Source organism: Dipodomys spectabilis, unplaced genomic scaffold (assembly GCF_019054845.1).
Source record: "Dipodomys spectabilis isolate Male_0828 unplaced genomic scaffold, ASM1905484v1 ptg000030l, whole genome shotgun sequence".
Lineage (NCBI taxonomy): Eukaryota > Metazoa > Chordata > Mammalia > Rodentia > Heteromyidae > Dipodomys > Dipodomys spectabilis.
The window spans coordinates 11,111,115-11,133,459 of NW_024870707.1; the positions used below are offsets into that span (position 1 = coordinate 11,111,115).

At 49.3% G+C, this 22,345-nt stretch overlaps 2 protein-coding genes across 2 annotated transcripts; one reads left to right on the forward strand and one right to left on the reverse strand.

Moving 5' to 3' along the window:
* Positions 1-5,540: 5,540 nt before the first annotated feature.
* Eif1ad (eukaryotic translation initiation factor 1A domain containing) lies at positions 5,541-8,777 on the reverse strand. Its single transcript, XM_042676092.1, has 6 exons — positions 8,409-8,777; positions 7,178-7,389; positions 6,980-7,088; positions 6,775-6,883; positions 6,357-6,404; positions 5,541-5,860 (listed from the first exon to the last, which is right to left on the reverse strand). Exons 2-6 carry the CDS (start codon positions 7,262-7,264, stop codon positions 5,716-5,718), a joined length of 498 nt encoding a protein of 165 aa, XP_042532026.1. The 5' UTR covers positions 7,265-7,389; positions 8,409-8,777; the 3' UTR covers positions 5,541-5,715.
* A 140-nt stretch (positions 8,778-8,917) lies between these two features.
* Banf1 (BAF nuclear assembly factor 1) lies at positions 8,918-12,329 on the forward strand. Its single transcript, XM_042676093.1, has 3 exons — positions 8,918-9,018; positions 9,694-9,832; positions 11,843-12,329. The coding sequence occupies exons 2-3, from the start codon at positions 9,710-9,712 to the stop codon at positions 11,987-11,989; spliced, it is 270 nt and encodes an 89-aa protein (XP_042532027.1). The 5' UTR covers positions 8,918-9,018; positions 9,694-9,709; the 3' UTR covers positions 11,990-12,329.
* The last annotated feature ends 10,016 nt before the right edge of the window (positions 12,330-22,345 follow it).

Here is a 22,345-nt window from a genome sequence, read left to right on the forward strand (position 1 = left end):
AATTCAATTGTCTGTAATCCTAGTTAGGAGGCTGAGATGTGAGGATCCTGGTTCAAAACCTGCCTGTGCAGGAAAGACTGACACTTTTATCTCTAGTAAAAAAAACACTCAAAACTGAAAGTGGTGCTGTGGCTCAAGTGGTAGCGTATTAGCCTTGAGCTGAAGAGCTGAGGGACAGCGTTTAGGCCCCGGGTTCAAGCCCCATGACTGACAAAAAAAAAAAAATACTGGACCTAATTTTCATGTGGAGAGGATGGCAGCAGGTCACACGCTCCCTCCTGTTTTGAAGTCTGATTCTTACCCATCTTTCCCTGCAGCTGTTTCTCAAGGAGGCAGCTGTGGATGTTCTCGATGGGCCTTCGGTTGGGGGAAATGTTCACTGTTAAGTTTCTGGAAGCCTATAAGGAGCTCTCAGCATTGGCACACCGGTGACCATCTCTGAAGACTGACCTTTGTTTTTAGGAAATGGCCATTCAGCTTAGGCTGGGGTAGTAGAGACTGGAAGCCACCAAGAGTCCAGGAGCCCCAGGGCAGGCAGCCCTGTCAGGCTACGCTCTGCCTGCTCTGCCCTTGCCAGCAGTACTTCTCACCCTGGACCTCATAAGCATTGACCTGAGGGTTAGTGTGTCCCTGCCAGGGTAACCTGGGGGCCTCAGTTTGGCTTCTGGTTGTCTGCCTAACTGCATGCAAGTTACTGAGGTCCCTGTTCTGCCTGCGCTCCCCCTGCCAAGTCCTGGAGCTTTTTTTTCTCAAACACTACCACTTGAGCCACAGCTCTACTTCCAGCTTTTTGGAGTTTACTGGGGATGAGTCTCATGGAGCTTCCTGCCCAGGCTGGCTTCTGACTGATCCTCATTTCAGCCTCATGAGTAGCTAAGATCACAGGTGTGAGTCATCAGCATCTGGTGGATTTGCTGTTGTCTCCTCTGTGAATTGGTGTGTGCTCAGGTTCTTAGAACTGGAGTAAGACAAGAGTTACCATATACTAGTAATTTATCCACACTGTTATTTCTTAGAAAATCTGAGGTGGGTCTTAATTCTGTCTTGGAAAAGCCAGTTATGACAAACTGCATTTCAAAAATCCTCATCCCGGGCTGGGAAGGTGGCTCAGTGGTAGAGCGCTTGCCTCGCATGCATGAGACCCCAGGTGCCATTCGTCAGCACCACATACACAGAAAAAAACTTAAGTGGCACTGTGACTCAAGTGGTAGAGGGTTAGCCTTGAGCTGAAGAGCTGAGGAACAGCGCCCAAGCCCAGAGTTCAAGCCCCCCCCCCCCAAAAAAAACCTCATTCCAAAGCAATTCCTCTTCCTTTCTGTACTTGTTAATGACAAATGGCTTTAAAGAAAACAAAACTAAATATCCTTTATTTATTAAAGGTGCATACAGACAGGTTACCACTTAAGTCAGGTAATGAATACACTTCTTTTTGGACAATGTCACTCCTTGCCTCACTCCTAATTTTTCACTCCTGTCCCTGCCCACAAGTTGTGTAGTTCATTTTCAACAGTGTCCAGTGAGTATCATTGCTGCATTTGTTCACCCACTGCCCCTCCATTTCTTTTTTTTTTTTTTGGTCCAGTCGTGGGCCTGAACTCTGGGCCTGGGTGCTGTCCGTCAGCTTTCAGCTCAAGGCTAGGGCTCTACCAATTGAACCACAGTGCCACTTCCGGCCTTATTTTTTTTGCTTATGTGGTGCTGAGGAATTGAACCCAGGGCCTCATGCATGCAAGGCAAGCGCTCTACCACTGAGCCACCTTCCCAGCCTGCCCCTCCATTTCTGTGCCTCACTTTACCCTCACAAAGGCAGATAAATGAACAAACAAGACAAAAAGATAAAAACTTGCTTTTATTTCCTGGAGTTCATCTTGATAAATATTACCTTGTGCGATCTGACACACAAAAGTATTGTGCCTTTGTGTTCCTTCTAAGAGTAGCTTCCTTTGGTCTCACTGTGTATGAATGCATAGAGTCCTACATAATTTATCATGTCCTGGGGTATTTTAGAGCTACCTTCTGCATATGAGAGAAAACATGTCATTTGTCTGAACTTGTCTTACCTCACTTAATATGCTCAAGACTGTAAGTCTAACTTAGGAGGCTGAGATCTGAGAATCATAGTTTGAAGCCAGCCCAGGTAGGCAAGTCCCTGAGGCTCTTATCTCCAATTAACTACCACAAAAAGTAAAAAAATGGAGGTATGGCTCAAGTGTTAAAAGTGCTAGCTTTGAGCAAAAATAGCTGAGGGATAGTGGCAAGGCCCTGAATTCTAGGCCCTGCACTGACACGAGGAGAGCGAGGGGAGAGCTGAGAGATGAGGGAACCGATCAAGAAGCACACACTTAGCGAGGCACTAATGACTCGTGTCTGTAATCCTAGTTATTCGTGCACCCAAGATCTAAGAATCACAGTTTATAGTCAGCCCAGGCAGAAAAGTATGAGGTGTTATCTTCAACTAACTAGTAAAAAGTTGAAAGTGGAGACATGACTTAAGTGGTGGAGCACCAGCCTTGAGCAGAAAAAAGAGTAAGGCTTGAGCCCTTAGTTCAGGACCTTAGGCTATACAGGCATTACCTAGCCCTTCCCCACCCCCTCCCATAAGAGCACCTAACAGTATATGGAGGGTTGGAAATGTGACTTGGTAGAGTGCCTGTCTAGCATGCATGAAGTTCTCGGTTTGATTCCTCAGTACCACAAAGCTGGAAGTAGTACCTTGAGCACAGACAGGTTCAGGGACAGAGTCCAGGCCCAGAGTTCAAGCACCAGGACCACCAACAACAAAAAAAGTGGATGAGTGGAAAAAGGAGTTGAACTTTTCCAGCAGATATCTTAAGACTTCTAGGCAATGCCAAGGGTTCACCTGAGATTTTAAAGAGATCAATTTCCATTGTAACTGGTGAGCTAAGATGGCTAAGATCATCTAGTAACAGTGCCTTGGGCTTAAGCACAGAGCTGAATGACTGAGGGCTAGGATTTCACTGTGAATAGAATACAGAGGCAAGGGGCTGGGAAGGTAGCTCAGCGGTAGAGTGCATGCCTTGCAAGCATGAGGCCCTGGGTTCGATTCCTCAGCACCACATAAACAGAAAAAGCTGGAAGTGGTGCTGTGGCTCCAGTGGTAGAGCACTAGCCTTGAGCTGAAGACCCAGAGTTCAGGCCCCATGACCGGCAAAAAAAAAAAAAAAGAGGCAACTGACTGTGGACCATGAACCTGATGTTGCATAAAGACGCTTCAGGTGAGAAACGTCAGGCTTAGATGAATTTTTGTAGAGGTAAAAGTTGAATTTGCAAGGAAGCCAGGTGGTAAATGTACAGGTTATCCACTTAAGAGTAGATAACTATATACTTCCAGCCATATCAGGGATCTAGAGTAGGTAGGGGCACAGGCAGAAGGCTGGAGCAGAGGGCTAATCAGTTGGGGGGTTAGCAAGGAACCAGAGGCCATAGTGTTGAATAGCTCTACTGTGAAATAGGGAAAATAACTCAGTGAGGAGTGGGAGGAAACTAAGCCAAGAGGTAAACTTTTCAAATAAGATTGAGTAACAGCCGGGCATAGGTGAGTCAAACCTGTAATCCTAGCTGCTCAGGAGGCTGAGATCTGAGTATCACAGTTCAAAGCCAGCCTGTGCAGAAAAGTCTATGAGACTTTTGTTTTTGTTCTTTGGGTCTGGTCGTGGAGCCTGAACTCTGGGCCTGGGCACTGTCCCTCAGCTCTTCAGCTAAAGGCTAGCACTCTACCACTTGAACCACAGTGCCACTTCCAGCTTTTTTCTTTTTGCTTATGTGGTGCTGAGGAATCGAACTCAGGGCCTCAGGCATGCAAGGCAAGCACTCTACCACTGAGCCACCTTCCCAGCCCTATGAGTCTCTTATCTCCAATAAACCACTAGAAAACCGGAAGTGGCATTGTAGCTCAAGCCTAGGACCAGAGTTCAAGCCCCACGACGACCAAAAAAAAAAAAAACAAAAACCACAGGCAGCAGGCTGGGTGCTGACGGCTCACACCTGTAATCTTAGCTACTTAGGAGGCTGAGATTTGAAGATTAAGGTTCAAAGCCAGCCTAGTCAGGAAAGTCTGTGAGACTCTTACTTTCAATTAACTACCTGGAACCCAGAAGTGGAACTATGTATGGCTTATAGAGTGCTAGCCTGGAGCAAAAAAGCTAAGAGATAGCACTCAGGCCCTGAATTCAAGGCCCACAAGCAACATCTCCCCGCCGTCACCCCCCCCCCCAAAAAAAAAAGCCAGAAGTGGAGTTTGTGGTTCAAGTAGTATAACACAAGCCTTGAGCACAAAAGCTCAGGGACAGTGCAGTACCTAGGCCCGGAGTTCACAACCCAGGACCAACACATACACACAAAAAGGCAGTGTGTGTATATGGAGAGGGGTGCTAGTCTGAGTAGCCAGAGGCCACCAACTCCAACTTCTGATGTTGAAGCCCAAAAGATAAGGGTGAACAGCAGAAGCAGAGCAGTCATGTTCTTAGGGATAAATAGTTTTCAAATGAAGCCAGAGGATGGTAAGAAAATAGGTTTGCAGGGGCTGGGAAGGTGGCTCAGTGGTAGAGTGCTTGCCTCATGCATGCCCTGGGTTCGATTCCTCAGCACCACATAAGCAAAAAAAAAAAAAAGCCGGAAGTGGCGTTGTGGCTCAAGTGGTAGAGCGCTAGCCTTGAGCTGAAGAGCTGAGGGACAGCGCCCATGCCCAGAGTTCAAGCCCCATGACCGACAAAAAAAAAGAAAAAAGAAAAAGAAAATAGGTTTGCGGACCACAAGCCCACATTCTGGAGTTTATAGTTAGGGTAAGTTGAGATAGGGTCTAACTAATTATAACTGGCAGCAGCTTAACCAGTGCTCTTATAACAGATGACTACAAAGACTAGGAGAGTGACTCAGAGGCACCGTGGGATTCCTCCTGAGCATTTTGTAGACAGGTGGGCACTGGGTCCTAGGCTGTAAGCCTGAATGTTTGAATTGTTATTATCTTCAAAGTAGGCAATGCAGTAGAATGTCTCCTAGATGTTAAAAACTTTATGCAAGGTGAATATATAGTACTAGGCCTAGGCCTAAACCTTTTTTTTTTTTCATTTTGGTAACAGTATTGTATCACCAAAGGCTTGATGTTTTCTTTTTTCTGTAGGCTTGAACTCAGGGCCTGGGCTCTGTACATGAGCTTTTTTATTCAAGCCAAGCTTTCTACCACTTAGGCCATAATTCCACTTCTGTTTTTTTCTTTCTTTCTTTCTTTTTTTTTTTTTTTGGGGGGGGGGGGGGTACATAATTGGAGATAAGAGTCTCACACTTTCCTGTATGAGCAACGTCAGTCTCTGAGTAGGATTACAGGCATGGACCACTGGCTAAGCCTGGTGCTTTCGAAATGTCCAATGAGACTTTGAGTGAATAAATTACCTGGGAAAGACTCTAGTCCATCCCTCTTTCCTCCCCATTCTGCCCACTGGCATCTAAAGCCTCCTCAAGAGGCTGATTGGTTTGTTTGGTCATTTCTACCCCATCTCCACAGAGATCTACTCAGACACCAGTACAAGTCACTACCCACCAGGGGTTTAATTGTCCTAGATCAGAAAGTCAGTTCAAAGGGGGACCCTGCCTCATCCCCATCCAGGGGAGAAGATCTGCAGGGTACCTTGGGAATGTCCAAGCCCAGAGGAACCAGGGACTAATCCCTGAGCAAGTGGAGAAGTGGGTCCTCGGGTCTCAGGCTGCTTCTTCCTCTTCACTCTCCTCCTCACTTTCATGATACTGTCTGCGGTTGGTGTTAACAAAGAGGTCAGAATCATCTTCAGAGCCAGACTCTTCTCCTGAGGTCTGTGGCTCAGCCGGAAGCTCTGGCTGAGGCTGTCTGCAAAACGAAGACAACAGAGTTAGTTCAACACCTTCTGGGAAAACCAAGGAGTTCCCCATTCCTCCCCACCACCACCCCGCCCCTCCCCCCCAAAAAAACACCATTTAGTCAAGCAGCCAGGAATACACAGGTCTTCAAAAATGCAGCAGTCCCTTAAAGACTAAAAGGAAGGATGGAATCAAGCAAACAGCTGGAAATCTTGGCCAAAGAAAACAGGCTAAAGATTGCCCCCTATAGTGGGGCATGGTGGTAGATACCACAGTGTAGTCCCAGCTACTTGGGTGACAGGCAGAGGATTTCAAATTGAAGGTCAGCCCAAGCAAAGTTAAGAGACCAATCTCAAAAAACAAGACACAAAAACCTATATTCTAGCACAGAGTTGGGAGTTCTCATTAGGTACTGTGCACAGGGAGAAAGGTAGGCTCAAGTTGCCCTCCGGGAATTACATGTGGGCCCTTCTTTTGTGTCCCTTGACCTAGAACTTGCTTCTCACCTGTTCCTGTTGTTTTGTTTCTCAGCCACTTCAGAGAAGGCTTCAGGCCTGTGCCAAGAAAAGAGGCAGGTTAGAGAAAACCTCTCAGTAAGAGAGCTGTTTTCAGTTGCACCTTTCCTCCTGTAGTTTCCTCAATAGGAGGTCAATCTTTCTTTTTTTTGGGTCCGGTCGTGGGGCCTGAACTCTGGGCCTGGGCGCTGTCCCTCAGCTCTTCAGCTCAAGGCTAGCGCTCTACCACTTGAGCCACAGCGCCACTTCCGGCTTTTTTGTTTTTGCTTATGTGGTGCTGAGGAATCAAACTCAGGGCCTCGGGCATGCAAGGCAAGCGCTCTACCATTGAGCCACCTTCCCAGCCCAGGAGGTCAATCTTTCTAAGAGCCAGAGGGCCAATCAATGATCAAGGTGGGGACCAACCTACCAGAGTCCTTCCTTTTGCAGAGAGCGCACATGGTCCTTGCAAAGCACAAAGGAGATCTCGGCCTTTACCTTCTCTCCCTCTTCAATGGGGTCAACAATGAGAAAGTCTCCTGTGGATGACACAAGACAAAGCCAGTCACCACTTGCACTGGGGGAAGCCAAGGCCATAGGAAATGGTCTGTCTCTTAGAGGGCTGCCTTTCTCACCTCTCTTGATCCAGATGTTTTTGCGGTATTTGGAGGGCATGCTCACCAGGAAGCGCTGCCCCTGTGCTGTCTCTACCTCATGTAGATTGTTTCCTGGGGTCCTGAGTACCTGTTCCAGGAAAACCAATATAAGCCTCTACCCCATGGATCCAATATAAGTGGAAACCAGGAAGAGCTGCTTGGCCCAGTGCCACTTACCCTCACAATCTGCTGCTGGTCAGAGGGCACCATGTGTTCCCCCAGCACCTCCTTCACTACATGCTTCCTCTTGGTGACCTGAGACATGCCGAGTCCTGTCCAGAGTGCTTAGTGAAGCAGAGACTATCAACTTCTCCTCACGATGTCTTTGGATGGCAGACTCAGAAGCCAGGGCTGCTTTGAAGATGTGCAGCCTTATACTGAGGAGTGTGCTAGTTAAAAATATGAGATCTTCAATGTATATATGTAAAAATGGAACTAGGAAACTTGAGGGTATGGGTAGGTTGGGATTGATGGGAGGGGGAGTAATGGGAGAGGTGACTCTGATCTAGATGCACTGTACCCATAAACTGACATTCTTATTTATTTTTTGGGGTCCAGTCATAGGGCCTGAACTCTGGGCCTGGGCACTGTCCCTCAGCTCTTCAGCTCAAGGCTAGTGCTCTACCACTTGAGCCACAGCACCACTTCCGGCTTTTTTCTGTTTATGTGGTGTTGAGGAATCGAACCCAGGGCCTCATGCATGCAAGCGCTCTACCACTGAGGCACCTTCCCAGCCCCATAGACTGACATTCTTAATTAAGCCCCTTCCCCCTTTTTTTTTTTGTGTAGGTCCCAGGGTTTTAACTCAGGGCCTGGGTGCTGTCTCTGATATCTTGTGCTCAAGACTAGCACTCTACCACTTGAGCCACAACTCCACTTTTAGGCCTTTTGGTGGCTAATTGGAGATAAAGAGTCTCATGGACTTTCCTGCTTGGTCTGGATTTGAGCCATGATCTTCCTCCTGATCTCAGCCTCCTGAAAAGCTAGGATTACAGGCATGAACCACGAACACCCAGTCTTTAAAACCCCTTTGTATGAGTAGTTTAAAATACTTTAAAAAAAAAACTATATGCATAGCAGAAAGTTATCTAGAACAGTCATTCTAGCAACTTCTCCGGAGAAGTCTGACATAAACTGAACCTTATTCAACCAGCTTGTACACCCCAAGTCTAGCACTGCCACACACAGACAGACGCCCAGTCTCTCTGCACACCACAGGGGCAGAGACTAACTCACTACGACAGTCCAAATCAGAACCCTGTTAAAAGTCGCGGGTCAGCAGGCTTACCATAGTCGAGAACTCAGTACCACCAAGACCAATGGTTTCCAAAGCAAAGTCCGACGCGCCGTCTCCGGCTGCGCCCCTGCCGCCCTCCTCTCCCGCCCGGGAATAAAGATGCACACTTACCCTGGCCCTCGGGTCCACGGGCGCTGTCGGGTCAGCTGACGCTGGGAGCGACTGGAGCGCGACTCGCTTCCAGACTCAGCCAACGAAGACGCAAAGACTGGTCCTGCCGACGATCGGGACGGCGGAGCCGGCGTCAATCCCGATCTCCGGTGTTCCCAGGTCCCGCGAAGCCAGAAGCGAGTCCGAGTCAGACGCCTACAAGAACGGAGTTTCCGGCGCTCTTCGGAATCCTCCCGGCCACCCTTCCTTTCCTTTGTCCGTCCCTCTAATCCTTCCTGGTGTCAGGTCGGGCAAAATGAAGTCCTAGAGTTCCGGGTGCCGGGCAGCAGAGGAGCCTTCGCTCCCTCCTCAGGCAACGCGGGCCGCCGGCAAGCGAGCGCACGGGGGGCGACGCCGCTTCCGAGGGCGGCTGGTGCGGAGGCCGCGGGGCTCTGGGCGCCTCAGCTCTATGCCCCGCAGGCAGCTAGAAGCGCCCAACTTACAGTATTTTTCTTAGGGCGGGTCTTAAGGCGACCCGGAAGCGGAAGCCGAGGAACGTTCTAGCGCCCTGAGGTATCGGCGTGAGCGGCCGGGTGGCGGGAGGAGCCGTTACTGGAGCCGGAGCTGCGGGGTGAGCGCGAGCTGCGGAACAGGCCTTGGCTGGAGGCCGAAGGAGGCGCGGGAGGACGGGAGGGACGGGGCCCCATTGCCGAGGCGGTCCGGAGGGCGCGCCGTTGAAGCGGACTCCATCGCGCTGCGGGAGGGGCTGCGCGTGGCGCGTGGGAGCCGTCGCTCGTGGAGGGGGCGGAGCCGGCACCCGGGGGCGGGGCCGGGCCCGGTCGACGGAACTCGCAGAGGCGGGCGGAATTATCGCGAGGCGAGGATTCCGCTGGGCTGCGGTGGCCGCAGTGCGTCTCTGCCAGTGTTGGGTAGTGGGAGGTGGGGTGCAGAGTCCCTTCTTTCGCCTTTTCGCACCACGGTGCTATTTCCGGCAGGGTTAAGGTCTTTGCTGCGGCAAGGTCACGACAGCGACAGTTTCGGGGCGGTCCCTGGCTGTTAACTGGGGATCTTCCCGCTGCTCTGCGGGCGCCACCTGTTCCCGTCGGTATAGTGTTTCCTCAGGGGTAGTACCAGAACCCAGGCCCAGACAGGGGAGTAAGCGTTCTCTTCTGAATTGTGGCGGAATAGCTCTCGTTTTCCTCATCTGTGAAATGAAGGGAACCAAGTGGAGGACTAAGTAACGCTGAGAGTGCCCTATGGACTCCCCAGTTTTCAGCCCTAACTTGCGTTTTCTTGGGATTCCCAGATTAAGACCGATCAAGATGACCACCTCCCAAAAGCATCGAGATTTCGTGGCCGAGCCCATGGGGGAAAAGCCAGTGGGGAGCCTGGCCGGGATTGGTGAAGTCCTGGGCAAGAAGCTGGAGGAAAGGGGCTTTGACAAGGTCTGGGGTCTCTGCGGGAGAGCTGCATGTGTGGGAATGGAATATTGCGGGACAGATTGGGAGTGAGGAAAAGGTAGCTATGTGGCGCAGTGTTGGGTAATGTGATTGTTTCTACGCTGGTGATTATCTTTTGGACTTAAAAAAAAATCAGTCAACAAATCATTTGATGAGTACAATGCATCTTGATCATTGTCACCCTTTTCATTGTTCTCCTACATTCTTCTCAAACCCACCCTGCAGTTTTCTTAATTGTATAGGCTATACACTGAATATTATGATTTCATCCACCTTGTGTGTTTTGAATGCCACAAAGGTGGTCTTGCCCTCCCACCCAACTTTTTTTTTGTGTGTGTGCTGGTCCTGAGGCTTGAATTCAGCCTGGGCACCAAGCCCTGAGCTTTGTGCTCAGGACTAGTGCTCTCCCTCTTGAGCCACAGCTCTACTTCTGACTTTTGGTGTTTAATTGGAGAAGAGTCTCACGGAATTTCCTGCCCAGTACGGCTTTGAACTGTGGTCCTCAAGTTTCAGCATTCTGAGTACCTAGGATTACAGGCATGAGCCACTGATACCCAGCCTTTAAACTCTTTTGTATTTTAATTAATTAATTATTTCTTTATTGCCAGTCCTAGGACTGGGCCTCTCTGTGCTCAAGGCTAGCACTCTACCACTTAAGCCACAGTGCCACTTTCACTTTTTCTGATTAGTTTATTGGTGATAAAAGAGTCTTACAGGCCACGCCAGTGGCCTTCTCCTGTAATCCTAGCTAATCAGGAGGCTGAGGTTTGAGAATCATGGTGGGAAGCCAGCCCAGGTAGGAAAGTCCATGAAGTGGTTTATTGGAGATAAACCACTCAAAAACAAGAAGTGGCACCGTGGCTCAAAGTGGTAGTGTATTAGTCTTGAGCAAAAAAAGCTCAGGTAGAGCTCCCAGGCCTTGAGTTCAAGCCCCACGACCAACTGTAAAAAAAATTTCAGGGGCTGGGAGGGTGGCTCAGTGGTAGAGTGTTACCTTACATGCATGAGGCCCTGGGTTTGAGTCCTCAGCACCACACAAGCAGAAAAGGCCATAAGTGGCACTGTGGCTCAAGTGGTAGGGTACTAGCTTTGGGCTGAAGAGCTGAAGGACAGCGCCTAGGTCCAGAGTTCCGGCCCCATGACCGACCCCCCCCCCCCAAAAAAAAAAAAAATGCAGTAACTTTATGTATAGCAAAGTGTTATCTGGCTTCATCCAACTTTTTAAAATAGATACAGGCTGGAGCTAGTGGCTCACACCTGTAATCCTAGCTATTCAGGAGGCTGAGATCTGAGGATCACCCTTTAAAGCCAGCCCAGGCAGGAAAGTTTGTCCCTGAGACTCTTATCTCCAATAAACCACCAGAAAACCAGAAGTGGTGCTGTGGCCCAAGTGGTAGAGCACTGATCTTAAGCTGAAGAGCTCAGGGACAGCGCCTAGGCCCAGAGTTCAAGCCCCATGACCAACAAAAAATAAATGAATAAAATAAAAATAAATAAATAAAATAGATACTTTAGTTACTGTGGACATTCCATTCAGGTATGCAATTCAATCACACTCTGTCATTTTCTCTTACCCCCTCGTTTTACTTGCATGCATGCAAACTACCTACTTGATCTTACTAATCTGTAGTGACTCCTGTTAGCCTAGCTCTGTTCTCATGCCTATTTCTCTTTCCCTGCCCCCTCCCCATTTCTTTTAAGGGTTTACTGTCTCTGGGTTGGTCAGGTGGGATCTTGTTACAGTTATTGACTCCTGACAAGTTGGCTGGTATTTCCTGGATTCCAACATGCTGTAAAGTGATTTCAGGAGAGACTGGTTCAGGAGAAAAGACATTTTCAAAATGAAAGTTGGAGTACCTAGCATTTATCCTGCTTTTACTTTATTTGTGGGCCCAAGTGAGGAGTCAGTGCTTCCCAGCAAAAGCTGCTGTTAAGCACCTGTTACAACCCCATAGAGCGTTTACCAACATGCCCTTTGCTTTGCCTGTTTTGCAGGCCTATGTGGTCCTTGGCCAGTTTCTGGTGCTAAAGAAAGATGAAGATCTCTTCCGGGAATGGCTGAAGGACACATGTGGCGCCAACGCGAAGCAGTCCCGGGACTGCTTTGGGTGCCTTCGAGAGTGGTGTGATGCCTTCTTGTGATGCTCTTTGGAGACCCCTCCACCCCCTGCCCCTGTGTTGAGTCTCCAGTGTTTGCAGCTGAGTGGAGACTCGTTCCTGCAAAAGAAAAGATTGCTGTTGTTACACTCACCTCCAATGTACACCAGGGTCTTTCGGGAGTTCTCTCCTTGTCATTTCAACTTTTTTGGAATTGCATGCATCCTCCTTCCTCTGCCACTTGCACACCTTTGAGAGTGAATTCCTGGCCTCTTTCTTCCCCTCCCTCCCTTCTGGTCTGTTGAATGCCATTTGGCCCCTTTTTTGGTAGAAGTCACTGTCCTTGTAAAGTTTTTTAGATCAATAAAGTCAGTGGCCTTCATGACTGGGCATTGTGCATTGGAAAGCAGGCAGGCCACGAGTCATCTCTTCCCCAGAGACTGGTGCGCTTTTTTATCAGTACATGCCGAAACTGGTGGCTTTTCTTTCTGTTCACAGAGGGAGTCACCCAAGCCACATGGGCTTTGGCAGATGCTTTGGAGTGTCCCAATCCCTGAATAATGTGGGAGAGTGTGGATTGTTCTCTTCCTGGGAGCCAGGTGGGCTGGGGTTCCAGATGTCAGTCAATTAATGGGCTAGGCAGCACCTGGTGGAAAAATCAGTGGGAGTCACAGGTACCAGGAAAAGGGTGGACCATATGTGGGGAAAAGTTCTTCTGTCAATCATCACCATCTGTTCTCCTGGCCTTTGGGAAATGTGGGAAGAGCTCTTGCTGTCTTCTCAGCTGTCAGGAAGGGAGGAAACATGGTCATTCCAGCTGGGAGGGCTTGAAGGAGTTAGACCCAAATACAGTACATTTTAACCCTGAGTTTTTGTTGCTGTTGTTTTGTTGAGACATCTCAAAATTTGTGGTTCAAGCTGCCCTTGAACTCAAAGTACATCCAGATGCTGACAGGCATATGTGCTTCTGCCCCAGTATGCCTTGTGTCAGCCTCTTTCTTAAGCACTTAGTATAGTCCTGAAGCAGAAATCCTTACATTTTTTTCCTTCTAGAATGATAAGCCATCTGTGTGTCTGTGTGTGCACACGCGCATGCTCATGCTGGTCATAGGGCTTGAACTCTGGGTTTAGGGGCTGTGGCTGAGCTTTATTTTGCTCAAGGCTAGCACTCTACCACTTGAGCCACAGCTCTACCTCTGGCTTTTTTTTTTTTTTTTTTGCTGGGGTTGAGGTGGCATGGGAGGCTAGTTTTATTGGAGATGAGAGTCACAGACTTACCTGTCTGGGCTTGCTTTGAACCGTGATCCTCAGATCTCAGCCTCCTGAGTAGCTAGGATTACACATGTGAGCCACTGGTGCCCAGCCATTGTGGTGTTGTTACAGTTCAGGCTAGTTTGCCTATGGACTTGCTGCTGGAAAGTAGTGGAAGTCAGACTGTAAGTTGGAAACCCATGTACTTGGGAGCCTGTGTGTCTTGATCATATCACCTCAGCCTTTCTGAGCCCATTTCCTTACTTGGAAAATGGCATTGTGGAGACCAGGTAAAATGTTGGTGCTCTATCACTCATTCTGCTTGGCATTCATTCCTTCAATCAAACATCATTAAGCAGTGCTCATAGTATAAGCAAAGCAGCTTTTCACATAACATTTAATGTCTGGGGAGGCAAGAGTGACAGCTATTAAATGGATAAATTGGGTCTATGTGAGGATTGATCATTTATCTCAGGATAGAAAAGCTGTAAGGAAGCCAGGCGCTAGTGGCTCAGGCCTGTAATCCTAGCTGCTCAAGAGGCTGAGATCTGAGGATCACGGTTCAAAGCCAGTACAGGCAGGAAAGTCTGAGTCTCTTACAGAGTCTCCAATAAACCACCAGAAAACCAGAATTGGTGCTGTGGCTCAAGTGGTAGAGCGCTAGCCTTGAGCTGAAGAGCTGAGGGACAACGCCAAGCCCAGAGTTCAAGCCCCACAAAAAAAAAAAAAAAAAAAAGCTGTAAGGAAGTTGACAAATTGAACTCAATTTTAGAAATTTCATTTAAAAACTTGAGTAGTGAGATAAGGCCTAGCCCAGGCCCAGCCGCTCTCTCTGCTCTTTCTCTGCTCTTTTCTAGCTCTCTTTGTTCTCTGCTCTCTCTCTGTTCTTTTCTAGCTCTTCTCTCTTTCCCAGCTCTCTCTCTTTCCCAGCTCTCCCAGCTCCCTTTCCCAGGCCTTTTGCCAGCCGCGTGGAGTGCCAACCTTGCCTGGTCCCAGCAGGTCTATTGAATAAACCTACCCCTTACCTGAATACCAAAAAAAAAAAAAAAACTTGAGTAGCTGGGCACTAAGTGACTCATGCCTGTAATCTTAGCTACTTAGGAGGCTGAAAAACAGCCTGGGCAGGAAAATCCATGAAACTAGAAGTGGAGTTAATGGCTCTAGTGGTAGAGCACTAGTCTTGAGTGAAAAAGCTAAGGAACAGTGCTCAGGCTCTGAGTTCAGACACTTGTATTGGCACCAAAAAAAACAGAATACAAGCAAACAACCATACCAGAGCGTGTGTGTGTGTGTGTGTGTGTGTGTGTGTGTGTGTGTGTGTGTGTGTGTGTGTATTTGTCAAGAAAAAGGCAAGATGGGACTGGGAATGTGGCTTAGTGGTAGAGTCCTTGCCTTACATGCATGAAGCCCTGGATTCAATTCCTCAGTACCACATAAACAGAAAAAGCTGGGAGTCGAGCTGTGGCTCAAGTGGTAGAGTGCTAGCCTTGAGCAAAAGAAGTTCAAAGACACTGCTGAGGCTTTGTGTTCAAGCCCCAGGACTGGTAAGAAAGAGAAAAAGGCAGACAAGAGGATAAAGGAAGTATCTGAAAGGCAGCCTCAGGAGATTATATCCTATTAGTCAGTGAGCATAGGAAAACACTCAATTTCATTGGTAATCAGAACAGCAAATTCCATCAACACCCACCCAATTAACAAAAATCACAAAGTTGGACAATACCAAGTGTTGAGCAAATGGAGCAACAGGAACTGATAGCCAGTTGGTGGGAGTAAATTGCTATGAGCATTCTAGAAAAACAGTTCAGTGTTATTTTGCAAAACTGACACACCCTGTGAGCCAGCAATTCCATTCTCAGGACTGGGCCTCCAAGAAACTTCGACACCTGTACCAGGACCTAAGCACCTGCCGGTTTTATAGGAGCCCCCAGCAGGGCATAGCACTGTGGTTCTCAGCGCTAGGGTATGTATGTAATTAAAGCTGCACAGCAAGGAAAGTGAATAATCACAGGACAACAGAAGAATCTGAGCAAAGGAAACAAAACTGGTTCCATTCTTGTAAAGTTAAGAATGTAATTCCTCCCTAGTGATGTCTACTTGTATGATAAAGTTAAAACCAAGAAAAATCCTTATTGTAAGAATCAGTAGTTGGGCCGGGTACCAGTGGCTCACGCCTGTAATCCTAGCTACTCAGGAGGCTGAGATCTGAGGATCACGGTTCAAAGCCAGCACAGGAAGGAAAGTCTAGACTCTTATCTCCAATAAACCACCAGAAAACCAGAAGTGGTACTGTGGCTCATGTGGTAGAGCGCTAGCCTTTAGCTGAAGAGCTGAGGGACAGGGCTTAGGTCCAGAGTTCAAGCCGCATGACAAAAAAATCAGTAGTTGGATCTGGGGGCTGGAGATGTGGCTCTGGTAGAGTTCCTATTTAACATATCCAAGACCCTGAGATGTATGTTCTAGGTCACTGCTTATGTATTAGCTATATTTCAGAATAATGGGATAAAAAGGAAAAGCAAAAGTAAAGACTTGAGGATGGAACAATTATAAGTCAGGAACTCAATAGTAAGCATGAGAATTCACTCAAAGCTGAGTCTGGGCAGTGTAAGTGGCCCACCCTGGAAGGGCCCCTGGTAGCCAGGGCAGGTGGTCATGGCCAGTTTCAAAATGTGCAGGAGCATTCTACTGTTTGGGTGGCACCATCCTAAGGCACAGAGCAAGGTACAGCAACCAGGCCGGTGAGGTGCAGCCCAGTGCTGGATGAAAGGGATCCCAAAATGACAACTGAGACATTTCATGAAATATTTTTAAGAATAAAATAGATGGCTGGGAATGTGGCTTAGTGGTAGAGTGCTTCTCTAGCATGCATGAAACCCTGGGTTCAATTCCTCAGAACCACGTAAACAGAAAAAGCCAGAAGTAGAACTATGGCTCAGATGGTAGAGTGCTAGCCTTGAGCAAAAGCAGCTCAGGGGCTGGGCGCTGGTGGCTCACGCCTGTAATCCTAGCTACTCAGGAGGCTGAGATCTGAGGATCGAGGTTCAAAGCCAGCCCGGGCAAGAGAGACCGTGAGACTCCTATCTCCAATAAACCACCAGAAAACCGGAAGTGGCGCTGTAGCTCAAGTGGTAGAGCACTCCCCTTGAGCTGAAGAGCTGAGGGACAGCACCCAGGCCCAGAGTTCAAGCCCCACGGCCGACAAAAAAAAAAAAAAAAAAAAAGCAGCTCAGGGACAGTGCCCAGGCCCTAAGTTAAAAGCCCCAGGACTGGGGGAAGGGAAAACAAAACAGATAAATACCAAAAGTCCAATTGAAAAATACCTAAATTTGAAAGAAAGCATCCACTTGTGTATAACTCAACTAACTTGCCTCCACCTCCCTCTACCAAATGAAGGGGCAGAGAGCCAGAGAGGCACTAGATAGCTCCCTCCACCTATCTGTCCCTGCTTCAGAAAGGTGTGCCCAGTGGGGGGGTCTCAGCCTTCTGCAAGATCCAGGCCTCTTCCCCTCCCCTGGAGCCCCTACCAGAGCTCCATACCATACACTGCAGGTCCCTGGGGCAGCATAAGAACCTGGAGGGGATTAGGGGTGGGAATCCATGCTTGGCAGTAGCAGGCCTGGATTGGGGGCGGGGGGCAGGCAGCATGATCGGGTGGGAGTGGACACACATCAGCACTCCATACACTGTGTGCTTCACTCCCCCCTCCTCACCCTACCTCTCCTACAGGTTCTCAGCATCCCAGTTGACAACACCCGTGCCATCCCGATGGTGGTAGCATGGGAGTTCGTCGTCTGAGCCCAGTGTATCAGTCCTCTCAAATCTAGAGCGAACCCTCACAAACGCCCCACATCACAGAGAGGGACAAACCTCCAGCACCCCTCAACATAGCACGAGACTCCCAATAGTCACAGGAGGCTATTGGTCAGAGTCAAAATGACAGAGGAGGGGTGAAAGCCCACACTAGTGGGAGTGCAGGGCCATATGCCCTCTGCAGGAGAGCCTGTACCCTGTCCTCTCAGCACCCAGTGGCAGCTTGGGTGCAGATGAGGAAGCTTCAGCCTGGTCAGAAGGCTAAGAGGCTACAAGCACAGGGTAATACCTCTCGAATCTTCACAGTGGGCACTCCTCCTCCCTCCCCCCAGCCTAATGCTTTGCCATGAAAGCAGTTGCCCCTTAGAGGAAACATACAGCATTTCTTGCATACCTGGGCTTGTGTCTTCAATCCACTTGTTACACACACATTCAAAAGACACATGCACACAAACACACCTCAATCTTACCCCTGCGTAGCAACACAGAAGCACTGACTGAACCCAGAAGGAGCACACCTCCAAGAGATCACTTGGAGATGTGAACATAGCCCCCAAACGCAAGCAGAGCCCAGTGTGCCACAACAGAATTATTGCTCCAACACACTGACACACATCAACATCCAGGAAAGGACATTAACCATGTATCTTGAGGTGCTAGGCACTGGCAGTGTTAGGTTTAGGCTTCCAGGGAAGCCCCAGCAGCCTATGTACCACAATATTAAGCAAATGAAGCTAGACATAAGATGGTATGCTTTGATTCATGCAAAGTTAAGAATTAAATTCTTGCTCAATGACCCCTACGTGTGTGATGAAACTTAAAAAAAAAAAGGCTAGGTGTTGCCTGTAATCCTCTCAGGGGGCTGAGATCTGAGGATAGATCGGGGTTCAAAGCAAGCCTGGGCAGGAAAAGTCAAGATACTCTTATCTCCAATTAACCACAAAAAGCCAGAAGTGGAGCTGTTGCTCAAGTGGTAGAGCACTAGCCTTGAGCAAAAAAGTTCAGGGAGAATACCCAGTCTCAGAGTTCAAACCCCAATACCTGCACCAAAAAAAGCAAAACAAAAAACAACAACAAAAAGAAAAAAAACAACGAAATGCTTATTGGTAAGTCAATTGTAAAAGTAAAATCCATAATGATTATTTTAGGAAAGGGAGAACAGAGTGATTCAGGAAGGATTTGGGGGTTAGGGGTGACAGTAACTTTTTTTTCTTTTGTGCTAGTACTGGGCTTGAACTCATGAGACTTGCTTGGCTTTTTTGCTCAAGTCTGGAGCTCTGGTTTCTGAGCTGCACCTCCAGTTCTGATATTACCATTTCTTGACCTTTGAGGTGGGGATACAGGTATTGACTCTTCTTTGTTAAAACGAAAACATACTGTGCCATTTTCTGTGTGTAAGCTACATCCCAAAATAATACAAGGATAAGAGAAAAACCAAAGAGCTGGGGATGGAACAGCTGTGGGGGAAATGGAACACAGTTGACATGAATGAGAATGAGGGTTCAGTCAAGCTGGTCTGGGCAGTGTGTATGGCTCTAGCTGGCCCACAGCAAGGCCCAGCTGTGGTTCTAGACACTTCCTGGGAGGCTGTTCATGTGCTTCAGCTCAGACTATATAGCAGGAATGGCTGCCCTGGAGTTTCAGGCTGTAGACTGTGTACCCATATTTTCCTGGTTGGGTCCAGAAACAGCCTTAACTCTTGTCACGGAGGCTGGGCCCTTCCACTCCTCAGTCCTGACCATACATGATTGTTGCTGGCACCCTGCCCCATAATGGGAGAGTCCCCCTTCCCCCACAGAGCCCTTCCTGTGGCTCTAGCCCACACTGGTTGCCTGAATTTGCCTTTTTGGGATCTGAGGGAAGACCCTGTACAACTGCCTGTGATGATATTTTATTGTTGTTTTTTTTTTTTCGGTGTTTTTTGTTTTGTTTTGGTCAGTTGTGGGACTTCTTGAACTCTGGGCTTGGGCACTGTCCGTCAGCTCTTCAGCTCAAGGTGAGTGCTCTTCCACTTGAGCCACAATACCACTTCTGGTTTTCTAGTGGTTTATTGGAGATAAAGAGTTTCATGGACTTTCCTGCTTAGGCTGGCTTTGAACCATAACCCTCAGATCTCAGCCTCCTGAGTAGCTAGGATTACAAGAGTGAGCCACCAGCACCTTGCATTTTTTTTTTTTTTTGTCAGTCATTGGGCCTAAACTCTGGGCCTGGGCGCTGTACTTCAGCTCAAGGCTAGCACTCTACCACTTGAGCCACAGTGCCACCTCGAGCTTTTTCTGCTTATGTGGTGCTGAGGAATCGAACTCAGGGCCTCATGCATGCAAGGCAAACACTCTACCACTGAGCCACCTTCCCAGCCCTGTTTTTTTGTTTTGTTTTTAATGGCTTTACTGAAATCCTTTGTCTTAAAGGGTTTAGAACCTGCTGTCTTTCTTTTTATTGTTATTATAAAGGTATTGTACAGAGGGGCTACAGTTACATAAGTCAGGTAATAAGTATATTTCTTTTTGAACAATTCTGTCCCTTCCCTCACTCTCTCCCAGTCTTTCCCTCCTGCCTCTACCCACAAGTTGTATAGTTCATTTTCAACATAGTGTCTAGTAAATACACTGCTGTATTTGTTCACCCTTTGTCCCTCCATTTCTATGTCCACTTTACCCCCTTCCCAAAGACAGAGAAACAAACAAGGGAGTGTACTTTCTTGTATTTCTCTTGGAGCAGGATGGCAGGCCTTGAACTCTTTATCTGGGCTCCACATTGCATCCCACACAAGTTCCTGGGGCAGCCCTGGGGCACCAGGGGACAAAGGGCATGTAGATTGTACATGTGACGGAATGACCTCTCAGAGGTCCAGCTCCAACTCAGCCAGCCTGCTAAAGGGACCAAGGCCTGGGTGCTGCTAGAGGGGGCAAGAGTCGGGTTATCTAGTGTGTCCACAGGCCCAGCAAGTTGGGCCTGGACACCTGCTAGCCTGAAACAAGGGTGAGCCTTGTTCCCAGCTAGAGCCTGACCTCTCATCTGCTCTAATTCTCAGTGCTCAGATCTGTCCTGGAGCTTGAGGTGAGCTAACCCCAGGATTCTGCTGCCCCTGAGTAGGGAGCAGGGGGAAGCTGCATAGACATACAGAGAACAAATCACCTTTTCAACCCTGCCAGGCAACTGTCCAGGTGGCGTGGAAGGCACACTGTAGTTGCTCATGGTCTTGGACTCCAGTTTGCCCCTTGGTACATCCCTCCTGTATCATTACTGACTGAAGAGCCAACTGCAAGTTCCTTTACTGCCGCTGCCCTGAGCTCTGTGTCCTCCCACCCGGGGTGCAGGGCTGGGACGGTTCCACTGCCGCTGAGGGCACGTAGGGTAACTCCTCCATGGAGTCACCACCAGAGACCAGGTGTCTGTTAGTCACTGTTGGGTCACAGGTGTTCTTGCCATAAGGTCTCCATTCCAGAATGTGCTATGACAGGGAAAGGGAGCCTAGCTGTAAACATTCTGTTTTTGTTTTGTTTTGGTTTGGTTTGGTTTTTTTGGGTCCAGTTGTGGGGCCTGAACTCTGGGCCTAGGTGCTGTCCCTCAGCTCTTCAGCTCAAGGCTAGCGCTCTACCACTTGAGCCACAGCATCACTTCCGGCTTTTTTCTGTTTGCTTATGTGGTGCTGAGGAATCGAACTCAGGGCCTCATGCATGCAAGGCAAGCGCTCTACCAGTGAGCCACCTTCCCAGCCCTACTCTTTTTTTGTTGTTGTTGTTGGTCATGGGGCCTGAACTCTGAGCCTGGGCTGTCCCTGAGCTCTTCAGTTCAAGGCTAATGCTCTACTACTTGGGCCACAGAACCACTTTCGGTTTTTTCAGTTTTTGTGGTGCTGAGGAATGGAACCCAGGGCTTCATGAATGCTAGGCAAGCGCTCTACCACTGAGCCACTTTCCCAGCCCCTGAAAACATTCTGGAAGGAGCAAGAAGGCCCTAGAAGGCCTGATCTTGGAAAAGGAGATGTTAAGGTCCTGCCCAGGGCATCAAGGCCCACTGAGCCAAGAGCAGGAGAGGGTACTGTGGGCGACAGCAAAACTGCAGGCCTTGGAAATTGCTAGATCATAGTATCAAAGACTCACTGGCACGGGTACAGAGTAATGACAAGTAGACTTCAGACCCCTGCCCCCCTGGGGACTCTGCTTCTAGTGATTAGAAGTGGAGCCACGCTAGTTGTATAGTTTTTGAGAGTGTCATAGGAGGTAAGTGTGACCGTGATAGAGCCCGTGATGGGAGAGCGAGCAGAGCTCCAAGAGCCCCAGGAGGGTTCCTGGCTGTTTGGGGGTACAGCTGACATGGTACCCTGTGAGCAGACCTGTGCCTCTTACTCTCCCCCTACCTACGCTCCTCAACGCAGGGTCTCTGCTTGTCTGGCGTTTCCTCATCAAGTCAAGCTTGGGCCAGCTCTCCTACAAAGTGGAATGTGTCCCTTTTGCACAGTTACCTGTACCTACAACACACCTGTCACCCTTTCCTCCCAATCCCAAGGTGGCGGCAGTTATATTCCACAGCTGAGCTGAGCAGGGTGGCGAATGGGGCTGCCAGTGGCTTCTCTTTGGTCTAGAAGTCACTGTCACTGTCTGGGGCTGGTATGTTGAGGAGGGGAGATGCTAGTACCTGCCCGGGGACCTGTAGGTAGCACAGGCTGCAGGTGTCAATGACAGAACCACCTCAGGGGACAAGGAGTGTCACCTCTTCCAGGTGAGGGCACTGAGCTGAGAGGTAGACGGCCAGTTGCCCAGGTTGGCAGCTAGCGAGACACCCCAGCCGGTTCCCATCCTGTGAGCCCAGCTGAGCCCATACACTGCCTGGGCAGTTTCGAGTTAGCAGCTGTGGTTCTGTGCCAGGCCCTTCCCTGTAAAGCAGGTGCATTAGTAATGGCTTCCCCTGGGGGGTAGGGGAGGGCAGAGGGCTGCAGTGACTGCTGCTGGCTCTGGCAGGGGGTGGTATCTCCCCCGGAGCACTTCACCCATGTCAGTTCATTAAATCCTCTTAACACCCATGTTTCAGAAAAGGACACTGAGGCTTTCCTAGGTCACACAGAGGCTGGAAATGGTGAGTTCAACCCCAGCGCTGTGAGCAGAGGGGCAGTGTGAGCTGTCCGTAGAGCGCGCTTGCTGCTGGGGCGTCGCTGTCCGCTCTCCGGGGCCCCAGCGCACGCAGCGCCCGGGGGTCCTCAGGCCTGGGCGCCTGGGTTCTGCGGGCCTCGGGCGGGACTGGGGGCGGATGGCCAGGCCACCTCGGCCTGGAGCCGCGGCTCCAGCAGGCTCGCCGGGCGGGGGCGGGGCGGGGCGGGGCGGGGGCGGGCGGGGCGGGGCC